The following is a 13,503-nucleotide window of genomic DNA, read 5'->3' on the forward strand; positions in this document are numbered from 1 at the left end:
TGAGTTTTTGCGATTCATGCACAAGAACCCCCCCCCGGTCCCTGTGCACAGTAGCATGTTGTAATTTTTTACCATTTAAATAATCCATTTTACTATTATTTCTTCCAAAGTGGATAACCTCACTTTTGCCAACGTTATACTCCGTCTGCCAGATCCTCGCCCACTCACTCGGCCTATCCAAATCTCTCTGCAGACTTCTCGCATCCTCCACGCAATTTGCTTTCCTGCTCATCTTTGTGTCATCAGCGAACTTTGTTACCCGACACTCAATCCCCTCCTCCAGATCGTCTATGTATATGGTAAACAGTTGAGGCCCCAGCACCAATCCCTGCGGCACGTCACTAGTCACCAACTGCCAACCAGAAAAGTACCCATTTATTCCAACTCTCTGCTTCCTGTTAGATAGCCAATCTTCAATCCACGCTAACACTTTGCCCCCAGCTCCGTGTACCCTAATCTTCTGCAGCAACCTTTTGTGAGGCAACTTATCGAACGTTCAATCAAGGGCATTAGATGATTATTTGAATAGAAGCAATATGCAGGGGCCCAGGGAAAAGGCAGGAGAATGGCATTAAGTCACGATGTTCGCTTGGAGAGCTGGAACAGATGTTTCTTCAGAAGGAACTCTTCAAATGCAGACAATAAAAATATAACAAAGCTTACTCCAACTTATAAATCAAAGAAACTTCATTACTTCAAACTTGGGACCTTGCCCTGAGCTATTCCAAATCCCCACAGTTCCCAACAGGTTCTTATTTATAGTGAGTCAACCAGTCAGTTGGCCATCACATTCTGTGGTTTTCTGGGTCTGCTGACCTTTGTAGCTTGTTACCATTAGTCACATATGGTGACCAATGCAAAGTTGTCACTGGTTACATTCTAACAACAAACACGGTGAACCGAATGGCCTCTTCCTTCTCCATAACAATTACGTAGCTGTGCAGTCTGTGTGGGGCATAGACTGGGAACTGGCTGCATGCAGAGGAAGTGCCCATATGGTCGGGCAGAAGGAGGTGGGGATTGTGGGGGGAGAACTCGATGGGCATTGACCTATGTCCATATGGCCTGGGAATATTTTCTCATTAGTGATGGGCTGGAACTGTGGGAGGGACCAGAGAACCAGAAGTCTAGGTAGGGGTTCATCTGCTGAGATCTCAGAAGCCTGGCAGAAGATTGTTATGATCGTTGGGTTGGGTTGGGGACATTGTTGAATAGCAAGTGGGGAGGTAACTGATAGTCGTCCAGAGCTCTGCTTATACCCCCCCCCTCGAGTCTACACTGACTCTCTGAAAGAACATTCCCTCCCAGGCCCTCCCCTCCATCCTATCCCCATAACCCTGCACATCCACTATGGCCAGCCCAGCTTACCTTACGCACCTTTTGGACTGTGGGAGGAAACCGGAACACCCGGAGGAAATCCACACAGACGTGGGGAGAACGTGCAGACTCCGCACAGACAGTGACCCAAGGTCAGAATTGAAGCCAGGTGCTGTGAGGCAGCAGTGCTAATCACTGTGCCGCTCCAACGGAGATGTGGTGAAGATCCACCGGAACTGAAGGGGTTAAATTACAAGTTCAGGTTGCAGAGACTCGGCTTGTTCTTGTCTCCCATTTCGAAGATTAAGGGGAGATCTAATGGTGTTTAAGATGGTTAAAAGAGTCGATGGGGTCATTCAAGAGAAAGAGTTTCCTCTGATGGTTATGAGAGTCCAGGGAGATGAGAGTGGGTTACAGAGTCCAGAGCGATAATCCAGAACCTGTGAAGTTTGAGCCAGGCTGTTGGAACTGGTGTGGATTCTGGGTTCAAGTCTGCGACCAGTAAAGTACTGATAGGTCAGGAGAATATGGAGCAAGTGTCAGGTAAAAGGAATTAAGATGCAGGCCAACCACAATCTTATCAAATGATTGGCAGTCTGAATGGTCTCCTCCTGCACCTATGTAATAGGCTTGAGAGACTGAATGACCCCCTGTTCCTGTGTAACAGGCTCAAGAGGGGCTTAATGGCCTCCTGTTGCCATGTAACAGGCTGGAGAAGAGACTGAATGCCCTCTCTCTGTGTTTTTGTAAATCTGCACTGTCCTGATCAGGATGTGTGTGTTTGTGTTAAAGATCGGTGCCGGCCTGATATGGTTTGTGAAGAAGGTGTGAAGAACATTGTGAAAGGCATGCAGAAATCTCTGACTCGGGAGATATATGGCCAGCTGGAAGATTTCAGGTAAAAACTCCTCCCTCGTGAAAGGCCATTGGTCTATCGCTGATGGACACTCATAGAAATACAAAAAATAGGAGCAGGAGAAGGCCATTTGGCCCTTCGAGCCAGATCCACCTTTCATTATGATCATGGCTGATCATCCAAATCAGTATCCTGATCCTGCCTCTCCCACTCCGCCATGTCCTTTGATCCCCTTCTCCCCAAGTGCTATATTTATCTGCTTCTTGAAAACAAACAATGTTTTGGCCCCAGCTGCTTTCTGATAATCAAATCCACAAGCTGACCACTGTCTGAAGAAATTTCTCCTCATTTCTGTCCTTAATGGTCTACCCTGTATCTTCAGACTGTGGCCCTTGGTTCCAGATAACCCACCGCCGGGAACATCTATCCTGTCTAGTCCTGCTAGAGCTTTCTAAATTTCTGAGACTCCCCCCCCTCATTTTTCTAAACTTCATCAAATAGAATCGCAACCAACTCAATTTCTCCTCACACATCAGTCCTGCCATCCCAAGAATCAATCTGGTAAACCTTCTCTGCACTCCCACCAGAGCAAAAGACTCCTTCCATGGATAAGACCAAAATTCCATACAGTATTCCAGATGTGGCCTCACCAAGGTCCTGTATAACTGCAGCAAGACATCCCTGCTCCTCTTCTTGAATCCTCTTGCTATGAAGGCCAACATACCATTGGCCTTTAATGCCTTCTGCACCTGCGTGCTTGCCTTCAGTGACTGGTGTACGAGGATACCCAGGTCTTGTTGCTCATTCCCCGCACCCATTTGTGGCCATTCAGATAGTTACTGGCCTTCCCGTTTTTGCTACCAAAATGAATAACCTCACATTTATCCACATTATAGTGCATTTGCCTCAACCCGTCCAAATCACACTGCTGACCCTTCCACCCAGCTTATGTCATCTGCAAATGTGGGGATACTATTATTGAGTTCTCTCATCTACATCATTAATGAAGATAGTGAATAGCTGGGGTTTCAGCACAGATCCCTGAGGCACCCCCAGCAGCCACTGACTGCCATCTGGAAGTCTCTTAACATCAGGTTAAGTCCAACAGGTTTATTTGGTAGCACAAACTTTTGGAGTGCTGCCCCTTGATCAGGTGACTCACCCACTTGATGAAGGGGCAGTGCTGCAAAAGCTCTGTTGGACTTTAACCTGGTGTTGTGAGACTTCTTACTGTGCCTACCCCAGCACAAGCATCTCCACATCATGCCATTTGTAAAAACTCAGGTTTATTCCTAATTTTTGTTTCCCGTCTGCCAATCAGTTTTCTATCCATCTCAATACACTGCCCTCAATCCCACGCGCTTTAATTTTAACACGCCTTCTGAAAGTCCAAATAAACCACTCCAACTGGCTCCCCTCATCAGCTTTACCAGTTACATCTCAAAAATTTCCACTAGACTTTGCCAAGCATGATTTCCCTTTCATAAATCCATACTGTGTCTGATTCTGCAACCAGTCTTCAAGTGCTTTGCTATAAAATCTTTGATAATAGAACATAGAACAGTACAGCACAGTACAGGCCCTTCGGCCCTCAGTGTTGTGCTGAGCTATATCCGAACCCAAATCAATCTCACTCCCTATCATTCTGGTGTGTTCCATGTGCCTATCCAGTAATTGCATGAAAGTTCCTAAAGTGTCCAACTCCACTATCACAGCAGGCAGTGTATTCCACACCCCAGCCACTCTGAGTAAAAAATCTACCTCGGACATCCCTCCTATATCACCCACCATGAACCTTGATAGTTATGCCCCCTAGTAACAGCTACATCCACCCGAGGAAATAGTCTCTGAATGTCCACTCTATCTATCCTCCTCATCATCTTATAAACCTCTATTAAGTCACCTCTCATCCTCCTCCATTTTAAAGAGAAAAGCCTCAGCTCACTCAACCCTTATAAGACCTACTCTCCAAACAAGGCAGCATCCTGGTAAATCTCCTCTGCTCTCTGTCCAATGTTTCCACATCCTCCTTCTAGTGAGGTGACTAGAACCGCACACAGTGTTCCAAATGTGGTCTCACCAAGGTCCTGTATAGTTGCAGCATAACCCCACGACTCTTAAACTCAAACCCCCTGTTAATAAACGCTGACACACTATAAGCCTTCTTCACGCCTCTATCCACTTGAGTGGCAACCTTCAGAGATCTGTGGACATAAACCCCAAGATCTCTCTGTTCCTCCACATTCTTCAGAACCCTACTGTTGACCCTGTAATCCGCATTCAAGTTTGTCCTACCAAAATGAACCACCTCGCCCTTATCAGTGTTTAACTCCATCTGCCACTTTTTGGCCCTGCTCTGCATCCTGTCAGTGTCTCTTTGCAGCCTACAAGAGCCCTCCACCTCATCCACTACTCCATCAATTTTGGTGTCATCAGCAAATTTACTAACTCACCCATCAGCCCCTGTTCCAAGTCATTGATAAAAATCACAAATAGCAGAGGACCCAGCACTGATCCCTGCGGTACACCGCTGCTAACTGGCCTCCAGTCTGAAAATTTTCCCTCAACCACCACCTTCTGTCTTCCATGAGACAGCCAGTTACTTATCCAATCGGCCAAATTTCCTTCTATCCCACACCTCCTTACTTTCTTCATGAGCCTACTATGGGGAACCTTATCAAATGCCTTACTAAAATCCATGTATACAGCATCAACTGCTCTACCTTTGTCTACACACTAATTACCTCCTTAAAGAATTTAGTCAAATTTGTGAGGCAAGTCTTACCCTCATGAAACTATGCTGGCTATACCGGATTAAGCTGCATCTTTCCAAATGGTCATAAACCCTATCCCTCCGGACTTTTTCCATTAACTTACTGACCTCCGAAATAAGATTAACTGGCCTATAATTACCAGGGTCATTCCTGTTTCCTTTTTTTGAAGAGAGGAACAACATTTGCCACTCTCCAGTCCTCTGGCACAATCCCTGTGGACATTGGAGCTAAAGGCTCTGTAATCTCATCCCTTATCTCCCAAAGTATCCTAGGATATATCCCATCTGGTCCAGGGGACTTATCAACCCTCAGGTTTTCAAAATTTCAAATACATCTTCCCTCAGAACATCTACCTCCTCCATCTTATCAGCCTGTATCACACACACATCCTCAAAAACATGACCCTTCTACGTGAACATTGAAGAAAAGTATTCATTCTACGCCTCACCTATCTCTTCTGACTCCATGCACAAGTTCCCACCACTATCCTTGACTGGCCCTAACCTCATCCTGGTGATTCTTTTATTTCTCACATCAGAGTAAAAAGCCTTGGGGCTTTCCTTGATCCAATCTGCCAAGGACTTCTCATGCCCTCTCCTGGCTCTCCTAAGCCCTTTTTTTAAACTCATTCTTAGCTACCTTGTAACCCTCAAGCGACCCAACTGAACCTTGTTTTCTCATCCTTACATACGCTTCCTTTTCCCTCTTGACAGGACATTCAACCTCCTTTGTGAACCATGGTTCCCTCACTCGGCCATTTCCTCCCTGCCTGACAGGCACATACCCATCAAGGACACGCAGTATTTGTTCCTTGAACAAGCTCCACTCTTTGTTTGTGTCCTTACCTAACAGTTTCTGTTCCCATCTTATGCTCCCTAATTCTTGCCTAATCGCACCATAATTACCCCTTCCCCAATTGTCACTTGGCAGGGCAAGGTTTATTCTATCCCTCTCCATTACAATAATGAAAGACACTAAATTGTGGTCACTATCTCCAAAGTGCTCTCCCACAAACAAATCTAACACTCGGCCCGGTTCATTACTCAGGACCAAGTCCAATGTGGCCCCACCTCTTGTCTGCTTATCCACATAGTGTGTCAGGAAATCCTCCAGCACACACTGTACAAAAAGTGACCCATCCGAACTATTCAACCTATAAAGGTTCCAATCAATATTTGGAAAGTTAAAGTCGCCCATGATAACTACCCTGTGACCTCTACACCTATCCATAATCTGCTTTGCTATTTCCTCCTCCACATCTCTATTACTATTTGGGGGCCTATAGAAAACTCCTAACAACGTGACTGCTCCTTTCCTATTTCTAACTTCAGCTCATATTACCTCAGTAGGCAGATCGCCGTCGAAATGCCTTTCAGCAGCCGTTAAACTATCCTTGATTAACAATCTACTCCTCCACCTCTTTTACCACATTCCCTACTCTCAGTGAAACATCTATACCCCGGAACTGCCAACAACCATTCCTTTCCCTGTTCTAACCATATCTCCGTAATGGCCATAACATCATAGTCCCATATAGATTCTAGAATCTTCCCTACACCCGAGGGAATTCCCTCCCTTTTTAAATAGTGGGGCTATGTTAACTACACTCCAGTGGGTTTCAGACACTCTAGAATTCTGGAATATGACCCCCAATGCACCCACTATTTCTCAGGCCACTTCCTTAAATACCACGGGATGAGGATGATCAGGCCCTGGGATTTAAAAGCCTTCTATCTCATTGGTTTCCCCAATACCATTTTTCTAATCATACGCTCTCTTTCAGTTCCTCCCTTTCACTAAACTCTGTGCTCCCAAACATTTCTGGTACCTTATTTGTGTCCTCTTTGTGAAGACAGAACCAAAGTACCTATTCAGTTGGTCAGCCATTTCTTTGTTCCGTATTATAAATTCTCCTCTTTCTGACTGTAAGGGACCTCAGTTTGTCTTCACCAATGTTTTTGTCTTCACTTTTACAGTCAGTTTTATACTCTATTTTCCCCTTCTTAATCAATCCCTTTGTCCTCCTTTGCTGAATTGTAAACTTCTCCCAGTCCTCAGCTCTGTTGTTTTTCTCAGCCAATTTGCATGCCTCTCCCTTGGATCTAATACTATCTCTAATTTCCCGTGTAAGTCATAATTTGGCCACCCTTCCAGTTTGACTTTTGTGCCAGACAGAAATAAACAGATGTGCAGTTCACCCATGCGCTCCTTGAATGTTTGCCATTGCTTGTCCACCATTTGTCCAAACGTTTAAGTAACGTTTCCCTATCTATCACAGCCAATCATCATAGTTTCCTTTATTAAGATGTAGGACACTAGTCTCAGAACCAAATATGTCACACTCCATCTTCATGAAGAATTCTATCATGTTTTGGCCTCTCGTTCTCAAGGGATCTCACACAATGCGATTGCCAATTATTCCTTTCTCATTACGCAATACCCAGTCCAGAATGGCCTGCTGTCGAGTTGGCTTCTCAATGTATTGGTCCAAAAAACCATCCCGTATACACTCCAGATATTCCTGCTCTATGGTATTGTGACTCATTGATTTCCCAATCTATATGCAGATTAAAATCACCCATAATTACAGATGTTCCTTTATCACATGCGTCTCCAATTTCCTGTTTAATGTCATTCCCAACAGTTTGCAGTCTATTTACAACCCCTACTAACATTTCCTGCCCCTTGTTGTTCCTCAGATCTACCCTTATAGATTCCGCATTATATTCTTCCTCAGTATGATGTTACTTTCCTCTTTAACCAGTAATGCAATTCCACCACCTTTCCCTTTTTGTCTTTCCTTCCCAAATACTGAATATCCCTGGATGTCCAGTTCTCATCCTGGCTATGTCTCTGTAACCCTGACTACATCATACCCGTTTATATCCGTTTGTACAATTAATTCAGTTGCTCTATTGCGAATAGTCAGCGCGCTAAGGCACAAAGCCTTTAAGTTTGTCTTTGTAATGTTACTGGTCTCGTTCCCACTATTTCTCACCGAGGCCCTGTTTGAATTTGGTCCTTGGTTTCTCTGTCTAATACTTTTCCTATTCCTCTTTCTGTCTTTGGTTTTCGTCCTTGACTGCCCCTCCTCTGACTCCTTGCATTGATTCCCAACACCTCTCTCTCTCTCTCTCTCTCTCTTCCCCCCCCCCCCCCGCCATTTTATTTAAACCCTACCCAATCACTCTAACGAATCGGGAGCTTTACTCTGTATCTAACCTCATGCTGCACCTGTCCTGGGAGTGTTTGATGGGGACAGTGTAGAGGGAGATTTACTCTGTATCTGACCTGTAATGCATGTGACCTGTCGCTGGAACATATGGCACTTTTGTCCCCTTGACCTCTTGTACCTAAATGAGAAATAGTGACTTGTGTTGAAAGCTAACTGTTGGCTTTTGGAATTAGGAACAAGCGGATGATGGGAATGACCATCGGTGAACGGGAATTGTTGGACCTGGATGCGGAAAGGCTGATTGACCAGGCATCATTTGAAACCAAAGAAAAGATGCTGGCTGAGCAACTATTACCCAAGATTGAAGAAGCCACGTAAGTGACATTTCTTTGTAGAACCCAGGGGAATGCTGGAGGCCTGACAGTGAACTGGAAATATGGAGCAGTGGCTGAGTGCGATTTGTCCGTGGGGCACAACGCGATTTGCCCGCAAGGCACAGTGCGATTTACCCACAAGGTGCAGTGCAGTGTGACGTGGTGCTCAGTTATGTTCACAGTGCCATGGAGCTGTGAGATTGCAGGGAACATGGAGAGGATATGGAGGAATTACCGATGCTGTAGTGACTGAGCATTAACTCGAGAGTTGACCCCCACAGAATGGGGAAATGGCTGGCGGGAGGCCATGAGACACATTGGTGGAATCTATAATTTGAAGCTTTTTTTTTAAACCATCAGCTGGAATTGAGTCCATTTCTGGATCTCGCACTTCAGGAAGGATGTGGGAGGGAGGGGACATGTGCAAAATCGAGGAGGTTTTCGATGAGAGTTGATTAAGGGAAACTGTTTCCAGTGGCAGGGGGGTTGGTATCCAGGCAACACAGTGTTAAGATGAGTGTCAAAAATGAGTTGAATTGAGGCAAGAATTCACAGGTAGTGGGATGCGTTGGGTGGCACAGTTATTAGCAACACTGCCTCACAGCGCCAGGGTTCCGGGTTCAATTCCAGCTTCAGGTCACTGTCTGTGTGGGGTTTGCACATTTCTCCCCATTGTCTGCATGGGTTTCCTCCCACAGTCCAAAGATGTGCGGGCTAGGTTGATTGGCCGTGTTAAATTGATCCTAGTGTCAGGGGGGTTAGCAGGGTAAATATGTGGGGTTGCAGGAATAGGGCCTGGGTTGTATTGTTGGTGCAGACTCGATGGGCCAAATGGCCTCCTTGTGCACTGGAGGGCTTGTATGATTGAGTTCTCAAGGCTGCTGAAGAGAAGTATTCAGGATCCTGGGCTTTGTCAGTTGAGGTGCAGAATACAAAAGCAGCAAAGTAAGGCAAAACATCCTTTCAAATCATTAGCTGAGGCACAGCTGGAGTATTGTGTTCGATTCTTTAGGAAGGATGTCAAGGCCCGGGACAGAGGGCGAGCAGCAGATTTACTAGAATGCTTCGTTGCATGGAGGGAAGCTGGGATCATTTTCCTTGGAGCAGACACAGTTCAGGGATGGGTGATTTTTATCAAGGCATTAAAATCATGAGGGGTTTTCAATCGAGTCAGTCAGGAAAAAATTGTCCCCGTGGGTGGGGGTGGGGGGGAGGTGGGGCTGGTGAAGGAGGGGGAGTTTTGAGGGGGGGGGGGGGGGTCAGTAACCAGAGTGACAACGGTGAAAGAGAATTGGCAAAAGAAGCAGGGAGGACGCTGAGAGATTTCTTTTAAACACGGACAGATGTTGCGATCTGGAAGGCGCTGCCTGAAAGGGTGGTGAGGGTAGATTCATTATTCTGGCAACTTGGCCACAAAAAAAAAACAGACAAGTAAGTTGTGATGTTGAATCTTTACTTATAAAACTATTGAAATACAGTATAATTTGAACCCTGAACTGGAGGCAGCTAGCACACAGGTCCCCCGTGGTAAGATTAAACCCATGTTACTGAAGATGTCACTCACGCATGTTCATACCCACTAAATTTAATTTAAATAGGAAGAAGTTTACAGTAATGCTCCCCGACCCCCTTAATTTGAATCCCCTTTAAGAACAGAAACATGATGAAATTCATATATCAACTTACCTGTCAGTGATAAGTGATAACGACAGTGTGATCTGTGCAGTACCACTGGTGATTCCGTAGTTACAATGGACTGAAATCTTGGCTTGGAGGAAGGGGGATCAAGATACGCAATTTGATGATCAGCCACGATCAAGATAAATGGCGAAGCAGGCTCGAAGGGCCGAATGGCCTACTCCTGCTTCGAGTTTCTATGTTTCTTACCCATCAGTAATTCAGCTGGTGAGAGTTCTGTTGTTGTTGTTTATGGCATGATACAATACTGGAATAAGAAGCATGAGAGCTTGTTTCACAAGGTATCACTCACTCTGCTGAACCATCGAAGCTGCTGAAAAGGTGCAGTGAGCAAATGGCATATTCCATTCCTTTGTACAAACTCTTGGAACAAATCACTCGCAAATGCTAAACTGTTATCAGGAACCAGAGAAATGGTCAACTATGAGTTGCAAAAACTTAACGTAGCTTCTCTATTGTAATGGGAGCTAAAGTAAAGTTCATTTATTAGTCGCAATAATAAAGGCATATATTAACACTGCAATGAAGTTCCTGTGAAATTCCTCTAGTTGCCACACTCCTGCGCCTGTTTGGGTTAATACATCTAATCAGCACATCTTTCAGACTGTGGGAAGAAACTGGAGCATCCGGAGGAAACCCACGCAGATACAGGGAGAATGTGCAAACTCCACAGAAACAATGACCCAAGCTGAGAATCGAACCCACACCCCTGGCGCTGTGAGGCAGCAATGCTAGCAACTGTACTGCTATAAAGTTGCTCATGGCCTGTTCTTCTAACCACTTAGAATGCACGCCCAGAATGACTTTATTGTAATGGGAGCTGCAAGGTTGCTCATGGCATTATTTCTAATCACTTAGAATTCACATCCACAATGACTAGAAACATATGACCCATAAAAGGACCTTCAAAATCCACATGAAGTCTAGACCAGTGGTTCCTCACCTTTTTATATGTCTTGGCACACCTCCATGCTACATTTTAAAAAAAAATTGAGGCACACCTATTTTCTCTGAACTGCCCTCTAGCTAAAGATTTTTTTCAGCCCTCATTGTCAGGGAGAACAGCGACGAGAGCAACGAATCTGGAACAAATCGGGAAACCCGGGTTTTCCGGTTTTACTGTGCATTTGTGGGTGCCAAAAATCTGATTTCTCCATAATAATGCTGAGTACTGGTAGCAAAAACAGGAAGACAGATAACTCTCTGGCCAAGTAAGGAGAGGGGAATGTGCAACGAGACCTTGGTGTCCTCGTGCCCCAGTCACTGAAGGTAAGCATGCAGGTGTAGCAGGCAATAAAAAAGGCAAATGGTATGATGGCCTTCAGAGCAAGAGGATTCGAGTACAGGAGCAGGGGTGCCTTGCCTCAATTATACAGGATCTTGGTGAGGCCACACCTTGAATATTGTGTGCACTTTTGGTCTCCTTATCTGAGAAAGGATGATCTTGCTTTAGAGGAGGTACAGCGAAGGTTTGCCAGGTTGATTCCTGGAATGGCAGGTCTCATGTATGTGGAGAGATTGAGTCAGGATTGTGTTTGCTGGATTTCAGAAGAATGAGGAGGGGGGATCTCATAGAAACCCATAAAATTCTAATGAGACTGGACTGAGTAGATGCAGGAAAGAAGTTCCCGATTGTGGGGAGTGTCCAGAACTAGAGGGTGAAGGGGATCAACTGATATGGGGGTCAGGTTTTTGAGTTGACTGATCACCATGAGCATGATGAATGCCAGAGCAGGCTGGAAAGGCCGAACAGCCTCCTCCTATTTTCTATATTTTGATATTAAGTTTCTGCGATAGCTTCAGTTCCAGCGATCTCAAAACCTGGGCAATTGACTTGGAAAACTGGAAGTAATACATTATAAATTATGAATTGTATAAAGGGAACCTTGATGTCCATCACAATGCAGTTCGCAAGTAATTTATACAGTTTGTGAAAGATATTTTAAAACAGTCGTCAACATGAATGTTGACTGTTTCTCTCCACAGATGCTGCCCGATTATCTGAGCTTTTCCACGAGCTGTCTTGTGTCAGATTTCCAGCATCTGCAGTATTTTGGTTTTGTGTTATTATTTGTGTACTATTAAGTTAGGAAGAAAAATGAAGTGTGAGAAAGAAGTGGTAACGGTAATCATAAACGAGAGAGCTGAAGTGTAGGACAGGAGTCTCAGAATAATCCTAATCTCATATCTGTGTATTAGCTAAAAGTAACTACAGATCATTGTTATTGGCATGGGTTCAATGTTGTGATTTTTCAGAAAAGCAGAGGCCATTTTTTACCTCTGTCTCTCACTTCTCCCAGGGTTATGGAAGTATTGGTAAAGTTTATGTATGAGTCACAAGTAGGCTTACATTAACACTGCAGTGAAGTTATTGTGAAAATCCTCCTGTTGCCATACTCCGGCACCTGTTCGGGTACACTGAGGGAGAATTTAGCCTGGCCAATGCACCTAACCATTCGGACTGTGGGAGGAATCCGGAGCACTGGGGGGAAACCCACGCAGACACGGGGAGAATGTGCAGACTCTACACCAGACAGTGACCTAAGCTGGGAATTGAACCCAGGTCCCTGGTGCTGTGAGACAGCAGTGCTAACCATGGTGCCACCAAACGCCCTTTCTGAATTTTTGTTTGGGGACTTTGTCTTCAGCTCCAAGTCCCGTTGGCCATGCATGTGGGTGTGATCAGTGTAAAACATCAACCTCTTTCCTGGTTTCATTGGAGATGCTGACCATAGAGTTGAATATAAATGTTACTTTCAATTTAATTACATGACTTTTAAATGATTCTGAACCATTTCTTGCAGGGTCGGTGGGGGGGGGGCCTCTACATAAGAGGCAGAGACCATCGCTTGGGGCATTAGAGGTGGACATTGCATGTAACAGCCAAGAAACAAGAGCTTGGTAAAAGGGTCTAGTTCACTAGGGCGTGACTGGCTCAGTAAAGTTCCATTGAACAAGGGTGAGGTTAAGCACATTACAAGTGGATGTCATTCAGAAATGTCCTGAGGTTTTGAAAGAGGAACTGGGTGCATTGCGTGGCATTACAGGCAATTTGTTCATAGATCTTCAGGCTACTCCTCGCTTGTTCAAACCCAGGCCAACATCCTATACCATGAAAGGGAAAATGGAGGAAGAGTTAGAGCAGTTGCAGAGGCCTGAAATCATTGAGTCCATTCAGTTCTCTCATTGGGCAGCTCCAATTGTTACTGTTCTTTAAAGTGATGGTGCTGTGTGCACATGGGGGATTACAAAGTCACCACTAATCAGACCTCCAAGCTGGACACTTATCCTTTGCTGCGGGTGCAAGAT

The 13,503-nt window shown here is 45.1% G+C and overlaps 1 protein-coding gene across 1 annotated transcript in view; it reads left to right on the forward strand.

Annotated features, from left to right (window-relative positions):
- The window catches only part of LOC145353751 (rho guanine nucleotide exchange factor 12-like), an 85,990-nt gene that overhangs the window by 48,833 nt on the left and 23,654 nt on the right, over positions 1–13,503 (forward strand). The window contains exons 7-8 of the mRNA XM_080204525.1: positions 2,110–2,215; positions 8,356–8,496. Of these exons, the coding sequence (XP_080060651.1) occupies positions 2,110–2,215; positions 8,356–8,496 (247 nt within the window). The remainder of the gene's footprint in view (positions 1–2,109; positions 2,216–8,355; positions 8,497–13,503) is intronic.

The sequence above is a fragment of the Carcharhinus amblyrhynchos genome, chromosome 16, assembly GCF_965287045.1.
Source record: "Carcharhinus amblyrhynchos chromosome 16, sCarAmb.v2.hapA, whole genome shotgun sequence".
NCBI classification, from domain to species: domain Eukaryota; kingdom Metazoa; phylum Chordata; class Chondrichthyes; order Carcharhiniformes; family Carcharhinidae; genus Carcharhinus; species Carcharhinus amblyrhynchos.